The 12942-nt window shown below is 38.1% G+C and overlaps 1 protein-coding gene across 7 annotated transcripts in view; it reads left to right on the forward strand.

Annotated features, from left to right (window-relative positions):
- The window catches only part of impact (impact RWD domain protein), a 19673-nt gene that overhangs the window by 5151 nt on the left and 1580 nt on the right, over nucleotides 1-12942 (forward strand). For 3 of the 7 annotated variants that reach the window (XM_020603367.1, XM_020603365.1, XM_020603370.1), the window contains 5 exons: nucleotides 1840-1965; nucleotides 2084-2178; nucleotides 5158-5231; nucleotides 6072-6162; nucleotides 11079-11213. In XM_020603367.1, the coding sequence (XP_020459023.1) occupies nucleotides 1840-1965; nucleotides 2084-2178; nucleotides 5158-5231; nucleotides 6072-6162; nucleotides 11079-11213 (521 nt within the window). The remainder of the gene's footprint in view (nucleotides 1-1839; nucleotides 1966-2083; nucleotides 2179-5157; nucleotides 5232-6071; nucleotides 6163-11078; nucleotides 11214-12942) is intronic. The other 4 variants (XM_020603368.1, XM_020603366.1, XM_020603369.1 and 1 more) reach the window with 3 other exon arrangements.

Consider the following 12942-nt stretch of genomic DNA (forward strand, 5'->3'; position numbering starts at 1 on the left):
GAGGGGAGAGCACACATCCCTGGGGGGCGCCTGTGCTTATTGGGTACTGGATGTGGTTTTCCCCAGCCTCACCTGCTGCTTCCTGTCTGTCAGAAAGCTAGTAATCCACTGATAGGTGGGGGCAGGCACAGTGAGCTGGGGTGGAGGATGTCTGGGATGATGGTGTTGTCTGCAAAGCATTTGCTGCTTGTCCTTATTGTCTTTGCTGTGAGTCCTAGGTAATGAACTGAAAGCATTACAGATAAGTGTATGAATATTTTTGTCGGCTCAGATTTTCTATCACTCAGAGAGGGGAATAGTATGACGATTGGCCTGAAACATTATAAATGATACATTACATCTTTCAAGGGGAAATTTTTCCCTTAATTGTTGTCCAAAAACAATTAAAATACACAAATGAGTCACACTGTTGCCATTTTTTATTGTGATGAACATGGGCACCTTGGTTTATTTTGACTTGACCCCACTTAGAGTACATTGTCTTGTTGCCACAAATACTCTGGAGCACCAAATTTGTATTAATCTGTGGCTGAAAATAGTCCCCAACAAATTAACTGATTAGCATTTCCTCAAGTTTTAGCATCATTTTCTAAAAACTACAACTACCCAATTACCTAACCTCTTTCTGAAATGAAGGTACAGCTGTGAAAGAAATAACTCCTTATTGTGCTGTATACATTTACTGTTCAGTGTTTTGTTGAGTGTAAATATCTACAATAGTGTATAGTTCTTGTAAAAAAAATCCCACAATGGAAAGGAAAAAGTGACATCAATGACATGTACTCCACTTCCTGCTAACAATCCGACAATGCAATGCTCCCCATTTTATACTGGAGCGCAAAAACATGTTGTGTGACTCACTGGTGGTCAGTGATGACAAAAAATGCTGATAATTAGTATCTGAAACCTGAATTTACTGCTCACTACTGAGTGTACTGAGTGAGTAGTGAATGAGTGATTGATTTTGGATGCAGCGTATACATTTGTGACACATTTTTAGAGTTCAGTCTTCAGCAGAAACCACTGGGTTTGGGTTTGGGATCCACAGAAAAGCTGAGAAGGCTGTAAAGTGTTGAGAGATGGACTCGCATATTTTTGGGTTTGTTATTATCAGGGTATATAAAAGAGAAATATCAGGGTGCTGTACATTTTTAGCCTTTACACTGTACTGTATATTGTCTAGTTGTCTGCAAATATTAGTCTGGCATATATTGTGGTGCTGATATAATTAACTGATGTGAAACTGGCTTACCGCAAATATGATGCTGATACATTACATGCTGCAGAAAAATACACAAAGCGATTGTTAGTTTGCCCTCAGACCACTTCAGCACTTATGTTTTTGATTGTGTTGATAGATATATACTTCATCTATACAGACATCAAATGATGATAGTGATAGGCATTGCTCACACAAATGCCTTTGTTTCCATTAAATAGAGCACTAATTTCAGCTTATCTGTCTGATCCCACACCATTGGCTTACAGTGGATTTAGACCATTAACACCATCACCCAGTAATGTGGACAGTTGGGGCACTTTTCCCCATGCATATGTTGTTGTGATTGTTGTGGTTGCTAAAAATGATCAGCAACTTTACTGGTCAAAAAGGTCTAATATCTGCCAGGCTCTAGTAATTGGTGTTATCCATTATAAATTGTCTGTTTTGGCATAATAGGTCATGAAAGCATTTTGGTGTCAAAGTTAAGGTTATGAAATGGTCATTTGGTAATAGAGTTCCCAAGAGGTGTCATTTTAATGACAAGCTGCCTGACCTGCTCAGCTTAGACTCTTATAGGCACACAACCTTTTCTTTAACAAATTTCTTAACTGTTTTAGCAGGTCAGCCAGAAAATGTGACTTTGACGGCTGAGGAAGAAGTGAATGATGATGAAGATGCACCCGACTTCAGGACTTTCAAACTGAACACAGAAAGTGCTTACTTCTTCATGGACCATGCAAACGGTATCACTTTTTTTAGTTTGGTAGACTTTGTTGCACCGGACTCAGTGGCCAAAACAAAACACAGCTCATTATAAAATGAATGAAGCTAAGGTGTTATGTATAACATTTTATCTTGTAGATGAAGAGGTGCCTCCAATAAAACATGGAAACACAATCACAGACCGACGCAGCACCTTCCAACCTCACTTAGCACCTGTGGTGACTCCCAGACAGGTACAAAACAGAAATCATGTTTTTTGGGCTTTTTTTTCATAAAAGAGCCTATTCTACTGTATGTGTGAGTTTTTCATTATGAAAAGTTAAATGATGCTAAATGTTTCTTCAACTATTAAGACAAATGGAAAATGACAGCCTGTACCAGCTTCAGTAGAAATTACTTGATGAAGATCTTAAAGAGGCAAGGGATTTAAATGTGCTAATGCACACAGCAATTTCATAAACTCTAACCTCATCTGGCTCGTTCCAGCATCTCACTGTGGCTCTCTGGTAACATACCAACATGTCTTAAAAGCTTCCACCTGCGGCGAAGAGCTTTCTGGACAAAATATTTACATCTGTGGAAAGCAGAAGAACTGAATAGACTAAGACCTGTACAGATTTAATGTGTTTTTTGTAATTGTCTTGAAGTGTTCAGTTGTTGAAGAAAAAACTGAGAAAACAGCAAAGACTTACAGTCATGGCCAAATATACTGACACCCCTGCATTTCTGTCAGATAATGCACCACTTCTCCCAGCAAATTCTTGGTATTCTCAGGGTTATTTCTTTTGTTTGCACTGGAACAAAAAAGCTGAGGAAAAAAGCCAAATGTGATCCATTCCACACAGAACTCCAGAAATGGACTGGACACAATTATTGACACCCTCAACTTAATATTTGGTAACACACCTTTTGGACAAAATGACTGAAATCAATCACTTCCTGTAACCATCAGTGAGTTTCTTAGACCTCTGTACTGGAATGTTGTGTTATTCCAATGCAAACAAAAGAAATAAACATGAGAAAACTAAAGAACTGTGATTGCAACAATTTTCTGGGAGAAGTAATGCATTATCTGACAGAAATGCAGGGGTGTCAATATTCTTGGCCAGAACTGTACTTCACTGAGAGCTAATGTGGAGACTTGTTTGGTTCTTTTTTATACAATTCCTACCTTTTATATATAACATTTCCCCAAATGTCTATTTAATGTTTAATTGCATTATCACAAAGACACCAATTGTTATGACAATTTTATTCCACAAAGTGACTTTTTAAGACAGTCAGTGGAGGTGATCCCTCAACAAATCAAATGACCCCCACTGCCCACCCAGCTAACTGTTAGCTAACAGGAGCTAACTAGCTAGCACTGGTAACACTGCTAACGTGAGGGAAACATGAAGTAAAAGTGTCATAAAAATCACAGACTACAATCCCATAAGGAAATAGAAATAAAGTTTCATCAAACCTAATATGAAATACTGTGCTTAAATAGAATTTATCACACTGTTTTGTTTTAATATTTATTTGTCATATTTGTATGTACATTTTACACACAGTTTATTCATGTCAGCAGTTGTTTTGTAATGTTGTAATAATGTATTTAATAGTGAACACTTTGAGGCTCCACAATACTGAAATGACCATGTCCCTGCTGAATCACACAGTACTTGTTCAAGTCTGGTTTGAGTAAAAACCTGTCTGTATAACACTGTGCTACATTCATGGGCACACATCACAGATGGACCTCCAAAAGGCAGTGTGTTCTTCACAGTGTAATTGTTCTTAATGCTAGTGAGTGATACAGTATGTATGCAGATACTTTACTTCTTCTACAGTGTCTTCCTTTAACATATTGCCTTCACAAGTCCTTACGTTTTAATCAGGAGCATACTGTAGAACATGGGACACAAATATACAGACAAAATCGCAAGGTGAATTTTAAAATTTGTTATAGCATAACTGGTTTATGCAAGGTATAAAATCAGCTTTCCAATAATGCTAACATTTACAGTGTTTAAATGCTCATGTGTATGTGTGAGTTTTTCATTATGAAAAGTTAAATGATGCTAAATGTTTCTTCAACTATTAAGACAAATGGAAAATGACAGCCTGTACCAGCTTCAGTAGAAATTACTTGATGAAGATCTTAAAGAGGCAAGGGATTTAAATGTGCTAATGCACACAGCAATTTCATAAACTCTAACCTCATCTGGCTCGTTCCAGCATCTCACTGTGGCTCTCTGGTAACATACCAACATGTCTTAAAAGCTTCCACCTGCGGTGAAGAGCTTTCTGGACAAAATATTTACATCTGTGGAAAGCAGAAGAACTGAATAGACTAAGACCTGTACAGATTTAATGTGTTTTTGTAATTGTCTTGAAGTTTTCAGTTGTTGAAGATAAAATAATAATAACATTTACAGTGTTGAAATGCTCATTTGCATTTAGATAAAGCGTGTATTCCAGCAAAGGCTCAATTTGAACTAATTACAGGGTCATTATTATGATTTCAGGTTTTTGGAAATGATTCAGAAAACAGGAGTAGGAGGGAGGAGTACCGGAACAGTGAAACACATACTTCATAAACTGTGTACAACACTTTAACAATTGGCAGAAATTCGAAGGAAAGCTGTACTTTGTGGATTCACAAGAACATAATAGCAGTGGGTTGTTGGTTGCTGCTTTATACCTTAAAGTGAATGACTGGTGAGAACAATGCCAGCTAGTACTTATAAAATATTTGTGGCAACATGTTGCAAATGAAAATATCTTCAGTTGTGTAAATGTCCTGAGCAAAAAATTAACTGAGACATTTCTAGAGATTGATTCTACTTTCCTACTTTTTCAAACTATAGTTTACTTGCAAGGTGTATTTTATAGATTTTAAATTCTCAGCCTTATGTAAAATACCTGAAATGTTATTTTCCCTCCATAAGCAGTTGATTAATACTGTGTTGTGTATCAGCAGCATCAGACAGCATGTTGACCTCAGCTGTCATCATCTGCACAGATACAGCATCTTTGACTGCATTGACTGTTTTACTGCATCCACTAAGGGATTCAGTATGAAAGCAGTCTATATTTAACACTGTACAGAAGGTAAAATCCATGTGCCAGTGTGTTTTCATATATAATAGTAAGGATGGAGAGGCACCTGAGTGTGATGAATATGTCCTCGTGGTACTCAGTGTTCCACCTATTGTGTGTTGCAGGTTAAAATGGTTCTGGAGAAGCTGTACGAAAACAAGAAGATCGCTAGTGCCACTCATAATATTTATGCCTACAGGTCAGCAGTGTCTGTGTGTGTATGCATGTACTGTATATATATACTGTACACACACACATCAGTCACAGCTTTATAATGTAACTAATGCAGCTGTAGGTTAGAGTTACAATGAGCCTCATTGGTGGAGAAGAACATGAAATAAGTAAGGATTCAAAGCCTCTTCATCTTTTCTGTTACAATTAAAGGCCATAAAATCACCAGATAAAAAGAAGGCTTTCTGACAGTACTGTGCATTATGTGAATAGATGTGTGTGTGTGCACCTTTGTATTACTTACATCATAGGGACCGAAACCTGTTAACACATTCACACTGTGGGGACCCCGTGACCCCATTCAGGGACTAAGCGGTAGAAAATGAATGAATGAACACTGTGGGGACTCGGCCATCCTTGTGAGGACCATAAGCTAGTCCCCACAAGGAAATCACTGAATTTTAGGGTGGCAACATGGTTTAGGGTTAGGAGTTAGGTTAAGTATTAGGGTTAGGGTTAGGATAAGTCTCCAGGAAATGAATGTAAGCCAATGTAAAGTCCCCACAAGGCATGAAAGCACACACATGTGTATGTGTGTGTGTGTGTGTGTGTGTGTGTGTGTGTGTGTGTGCGTGTTTTCTCACACATACTTGCCTGTGTGTCTGAGTGTTTTTTTAGCATGATCTAATGAGGTCAACGTTGATGCACTGTCTGGATGGTCATTACTCACAGGGAGGATATGTTGACATTTAGACCACTTATTAAAACATTTCAGTCGAAGAGGCTGCTGATTTCACAGCGTCGTTCTTTGACCAAAATGACTTAGTGCTCTCCCAGCTAATGGAAAGCTGTTGTCATTCTGTTGTAGGATTTACTGCGAGGACAAGCACAGTTTCCTGCAGGACTGTGAGGACGACGGTGAGACAGCCGCAGGGGGGAGATTACTCCACTTACTGCAGGTTAACATTTTGTTAAAATACTGACCTTCACTCAACTAATGAGCCTGTCAGCTGCATGCAAAACTGTAGGTTGCATTTGTTAAAATGGAGAAAAGGTCAAAAGAACTAATGAATTAGTCAGTGCAGAACCCAGGAAGTTTTTGCCCATATTACAACCTCATTGTTGGTATGGCATCTGGCTTTTCTTTGGCTTTTGCATGATTAATTTTCACAGTCTGCATAATTTGTCATCTGCTGTGGGCTTTAGGCTGTGATTGGAGCTTTCCACGCACTCCCACAATAATGTTTCCTATGGTAGTTTAGTACTACATGTATGGTAAACATTTCAAGATGTATTCCTCAAAAAAAAAAAAAAACAGTATGTACAGTATGTGATATTAAACTATATATATATGAAATGGGTCCAAATGGTCATGATCATGTAAAAACTGCAATGTATGTACAAAAGCTGTGCATATTAAATTGGCACTTTACAGCATAAAAGAAAAAATGTACATACTTAATATTTACATACTGTCACTCCAAAATAAGTTCCTCTTAGTGAAGATGTCAAATGAGGTAAAAAAGGAGGATACTGTTACACCTCCACAAAGACTGAATAGCCTCTGTGTCTGTGGACATGAAGCAGAGGTGAAAAGTAGTACATTTACTCAAGTACTGTACTTAAGTACAGTTATTGTATGATGTATCTATACTTGAGTATTTTAATTTTCTGCTACTTCATAGTTCACTACTTACTTCACTACATTTTACAGTCAAATATACTTTCTACTTTACTACATTTATTTGCTATCTTCATTAGTTACTTTTCAGAATCAGATTAATGAAACAAAATACAGTATAATCATACGACTTTATGATCCTGGGTGGGAAATTCACAAGCTATCAAGCTGTAATTTAAATTATAAGGCTATAAGGTAGTTAACATTTGCTCCACCTTTATGTAACCACACAGAGACTTTATGGTTTTAAGATGCACAATACTAGGGCTGACTGTGAAAGTCAATATGCTAATGTTAGCAAAGTATCACAGTGATATTTAATAATGTGTAAATTTACACCCTGTGCATTTTCAGGAAATTTGGACACACAGTAGTAAATTCATACAACAATTCTTTTCATTTCACATATCAGTAATGGACTTGTCACCGGCTTGTACTGCCAGATGGCACCATGATTCACACACTCACACACATACACACACACACACACACACCCACATCACACTAAAATGTGCGATTGGTCCACACACTTTTTTGTTTTCTCGTAATATTGAATGAAAGCCAGCGAAAGGTTTGTGACAACACAAAAAGTTAGCTGTCATCAGAAGGTAGTACTTCTGTCATACTCATCACCAGAGGGTGTCAAGTCATGTCAGAGCTTTCTCAGATGAGCTCCATGACTCAAGTCAAAGATAATACTCATTCATAGATGATAGCAGTCGCCTCTGCCAATGTGACCCTGTTGGAGAGATAAATTAGTGTGAAACAGTGCAGTGGAGTCTTAGTGTGTATGTTAGAAACTGTGATCTTCTGCGCTGAATTAAGATTAATCAAGCTATCTTTAATACAGTGTTCTCTTCCAAAACATTTAGCCACTTAAAAAACACTCAGCGGTGGCTCCAATTTGCTTAAATTACATTTTGGATAAATGACAAAAAGGCTATGTACAATGTTGAAACATTGTACATATAACTTCCTATTAAATATATGGAAGCAATATGCACAATTTTACATCTATTTTTCATGCTTTTTCATGAGACCTCAGTCCAGCAAAAGATTTGTATGTGCATATCTCAGCTCTTGACATTAAAGCTGCTCTCCTTTCTATTAACAGTAGGTCAGAAGACTTAAGGTATCACCTGTAGTGACAGAGCCATAGAGGATTATCACCTTCAGCTGTATGTAGCATTTAATGCCCAGTTCAAACTACACGATTTAAGCCCGATAACAGCCCACTTAGGGCATGTTGGAACTGACAATTGGCATCAGACAGGACAATATTGTTTTTATCTCCTACAGTGTGTCATAGTAAACAAACACCCCGATGTTTAGCATGTCAGAATTTTTTTTCATCATCTACGACATGGTGGGCTGACGCTGACCAACAGGAGCAAATGCTCACAACATTTTTGGCATAATGGACTCAACCATATTCATTAAATATCACTGTGATACTTTGCTAACATTAGCATATTGACTTTCACAGTCAGCCCTATGAAGTAGCTACCCTATCAGGGCTAGCCAGATAGTTTTCAGTTTTACTGCCGGCTTGAAACATTTATTTTTAACTGCTACTTCAAATTTTCTGTGAAGGAGAGACAACACAGGCTGCTGTGCTCTTCACGCAACTCACAGACAGCTCCACAGTTTTAGCATTTAGCAGCTAAAGAGTCCATTATTTGCCATAGAAACTGGTGGGGACTAAAACAAAGCTACAAGGAGGGTAAATGTCGAACTTGGCATTAGTTAGATGCCATAAACACAGCTTCAAATGAATGCTAATGTTGTTCTGTGTTGTGTAGATAGGCAACTATTTGCTACCATATTAGCCAAATCAGCTTCATAAAGTGTGATATGCCACTAATGTTAACTATCCACAAGTAGCCAAAACAGTTTATTACAGGTTTAAATCCCTGTTTTATCTATTTCTGTAGATTTGAAAATCTGTGTTCTCAACACATCTAATAACTCAACTGTGTACTGTGCATAAGCTGAAAAAGTAAAGTCAGCAAGTTTCTTTTATTTTTGCTTTTCTTGATCAATTAAAAGAACCACTCTCAGGTGGCTTCCTGCAGCTGACTGACTTAGTGTAACTGGAGTGAGAGCCTCAGGTCCACTCTCTTCCTGTTCTTCCTTTTGAGCAGCACACTGATTAATCTTCCACTTGTAACACTCAGCGTACTCAGCCATTTATATGAAGTGCGTTCTCCTTAAGCTATTCTTCTCTAATCTCATTCCTCTCTACAAACCTTTCTTCCTGTTTCCTCATTTAGATTTGTGCTTCCTGTGTGTAGGGAGATGAATAAGAGAAGGATCTGATTAATAGTGTTGGCAGCCAGATGTGGATGAGTCCTCCAAATGACAGATTGCACTCTTTTTTGTCAGTTGCAGTGCAGAGCCAAATTCTCCTCTTTATGTTAAAGTAATAGCGTGTTTTTAAGGGAAATTTGCTCATTTAATGGGAGTTTGAAGGTTAGGGTCCCTTTAATCCCTTCATGTTTATTAGAGAGATGCTATTATCACAAGCAAGCCACACATGGCTAGTCCACATTGAAAGGTAAATACAAATCTTGTAACAAATCCAAATGTTTATCTTTACACTCTTGTTAGCTAGCAGACCGGGGTTTTGATGACAGGACTTTATCACTGAAAACAGCAGCAGCATTGATGAGAGCAAGTGTAGTGAACTACAACAGCAAAGCTGCTGGCAGGAAGATCATTACAGTGAGGTGAAATATACTAAAACTCTCCTTAGAGCTGAGGATATTATCTGTGGGCTTGTCATGTGGAAGGACCGCTTTCACCTACAGTAGTGTAGTAATTTGATCTGTAGTTAAGGGAAAAATATTGATTATAGCAGCTTTAATTATATGTTTTTATGCTGTTGTTTCATGGTATTTTAATGGTACCTTTTTAACCAGGTCTTTTATTGCACTGAGGATTGTATGTTTTTGTATTGAGTTTACAATTTTATTCCGCGTTATCTCTGTACAAAGCATTGATTACAAAGAAAGTGCTGTGAGTTGAAGAAATTGGACCTTGAATTGTTTTCTCTTCCAGTTAGTTGTCCTGGAGTTACATATTGAGAACACAGAGATGAAAGTGAAATAAATTCTCACTGAACTTTGTTGAAATGGCAAAATAGGGAGATATCCCCAAATTTTGGACTTTCAGGACATCAGCTTTAGACCGGCAGCTGATTGATCCATTGTATTGCATCTGCTCTGAAATAATTTCCTGCTTTAATATGGCTGCCAGAGGAGGTAGTTGTATTGCAGTTTATTGGTTTTATCTCTTGCCCAACTTTCTCAAATTCACACTTGTTTCACATGTACAGTGGCAAGTAAAAGTCAGTGAACCCTTTGGAATTTCCTGCATTTGTACAAATATTTGTCTTGAAATGTGGGCACATCTTCATCTAAGTCACAGTTATGAACAGTCAGTCTATTTTAACTAATAACACACAAATGATTGTGTTGTTGTTGTCCACCCTGAATACATCATTCAAACTTTCACAGTGTAGGTTGGTGAAGTATGGTGGAGGGCGCTTCATGATTTGGAGCTGTTTTGCTGCCTCTGGGCCTCGATAACTGCCATTATTGAGGGCTAAATGCACCAGACATTGGGTGACACTGCAGTGCAAAGGATCCTGAATGTAAGTGTCATAACCTGGCTCATGACAAAAACAGGAATGGACACACCAGTTGCCAGCAAAGCAGTGTATTTATTAAACAAGTTAAATCAGCTACCGATTGAGACAAAGAAACCCCCCCCTTTTGCAGCATTCAAGTCAGAGTCCAGACTTTAACCCCACAGAGATGCTGCAGAATAAGCTCACAGAGGAATTCACACCAACATCACGAGAATATATCTGACGCAGTTCTGTGAGAAAGAATGGTCCAAAATTCCTCCTGAAAGTTGTGCAGGTCTGATCCACAGTTTCAGCCAGTTATTAAACCTAAAGGTTCACTTACTTCCTCCACCAGTACTGTGAGTGTTTAATAGGTCTGTTAAATAAAGTACAAAATAGTAAACTTGTTTATGTGGTTTTACACATTGTATTGGTCTATACTTGTGACTTTGTGTCATTTGAGATCAGATCACATTTTATGACCAATTAATGCAGAAAATCAGATCATTCCAAAGGGTTCAGAGATTTTTTTCTTACCACTGTACCATGCTTGTCTCCTACAGATTCTGGATGTGCGTAATGTCATGGTGGTTGTGTCTCGATGGTATGGAGGTATTTTGTTGGGTCCTGACCGCTTCAAGCACATCAACAACTGTGCAAGAAGCATACTGGTAGAGGAGGGATACACTGCCTTCACGGTGAGACATATCTCTGGCCTCTTACACATTACTCTGTCATCTTCATCTGACACATCATCCATCAAATTCGAATTTGCTGTCAGTTTCCTGATGCTAGAAACCATTTGGCATCTTGTAGTTAAACTGACTTCTACTCCGTGTTCTTCTACTTGTCAAAGCCAATAGATGAATTAATTTAGCCTTTCAGACGACCAGAGCAGAGTCAGAAAGTCAAAAAGTGGGGATTATTTCAGTCCTGTCAGACAGTATATATTAACTGGTAACAGTGAGCTATAGCCTACATTTATTATAACAGTATAGCATGTCTGTTCCGGTTGCTTTGGGTTTCCACGGTAGCGCTTCAGTAGCTGTCACATTATGGGTTCATTTGAAGTGGTGAAGTTGTCACATGTTCTGGAGATCAAACACTTTCTCCTTGCTTTCACCAACCTGAAGTTAGGTCTGGTTTGCTTTGAAGTCGTCTTTGTGTTCAGCGAAGTTATTCCATTGATAACATGATTGACCTTTGTACTGCAGCCACAGTTAGATTAAAGGTACTGCAAATCTATTCTTAAAAGTATCCTATTTCAAAACCTCCATTAACTCACTGTAAAAATCTGTGCTTGATTTCATTCCTATCCTGACAGAAAAGGCTCAGTTTCCCCTCAATGTCAATCCCAGACTTTGTGTCAGCAATCAGAGACCACTGCATATGGATGGAGAGACTGAAGACCTCTGCAGAATAGCTTGTTTCCCGTTCATGAAGTGCTTTAAAAATAACAGTTGCAGTTTAAAGTCAATGCTAAAAGAAACAGTTTAGTTTTAGTTAGCCTAAGATGCTAGATGTGATTTATGAAAGCACATAATTTCAGTGCTTAAAATGGATGAAAGATTCTCTGCAGTGCACCTAACATGAATAAAAACATAAAATGAGAATTTTTTTATTACTGATTGAATATTGCAGAACAAAGCCCAGACTGACACAGCACAGGATGTAACAAGGGACTGTATTAACAACGTCTGTCTGGTCACACTGTATGTGCAAGACATATTTTGACATGAAGGTTTTTTTTATCTGCTGGGTGGTCCTGCAAAGAACCCAAATGGTCAGTCATTATTTGAGTGTTTAGTAGAAGACTCTGAGGCTACAGCCACAATAGTGGCTGTACTTAGGCACAGTGGTGCTTTGGGTTAAATGCTAACAATGCTAGCATGCTAACATTTGCTAGATAACCATAAACACAGTAAGTACAGCTGGGGCTTGGGGGGGATTGTCATTCTTCAGAAGACAGCAAAGAGATGGCAGGAAATCAGTGGGTGAAAACAACATGGTGCACCCAATCCATCCCATAGTTGACAAGATTTTTCAGTCTGGACCAGAATGGTGGACTGACTGACACAATGACATTGTCATCTCTAGAATAATGCTGCTAGCCAACAAAACAGAACCAGTGTAAACCTTGACCTCTGTGTATAGTATATATTGTATACTGTATATATACAGTACTGTGCAAAGGCCACCATTAGCTTTGCTGTTTTAGCAGGTTGTAATGATAGTTTATATTTAATTCTTGTTTTCCTCACTAAGGTATAACCAGAAAATACAGGAAATATGTACAGAGTATTTAAAAACAAAATTTTCAGAACAAACTGGCTTCTACAGTCCTAGGTCACTATTCAGTGTGACCTCCCTTTGCTCTTAGCACAACTTGGATTGTTTTGGGAGAGACTGTCTTGAAGTCATGAAATC

The sequence above is a fragment of the Monopterus albus genome, unplaced genomic scaffold (assembly GCF_001952655.1).
Source record: "Monopterus albus unplaced genomic scaffold, M_albus_1.0 scaffold61.1, whole genome shotgun sequence".
NCBI lineage: Eukaryota > Metazoa > Chordata > Actinopteri > Synbranchiformes > Synbranchidae > Monopterus > Monopterus albus.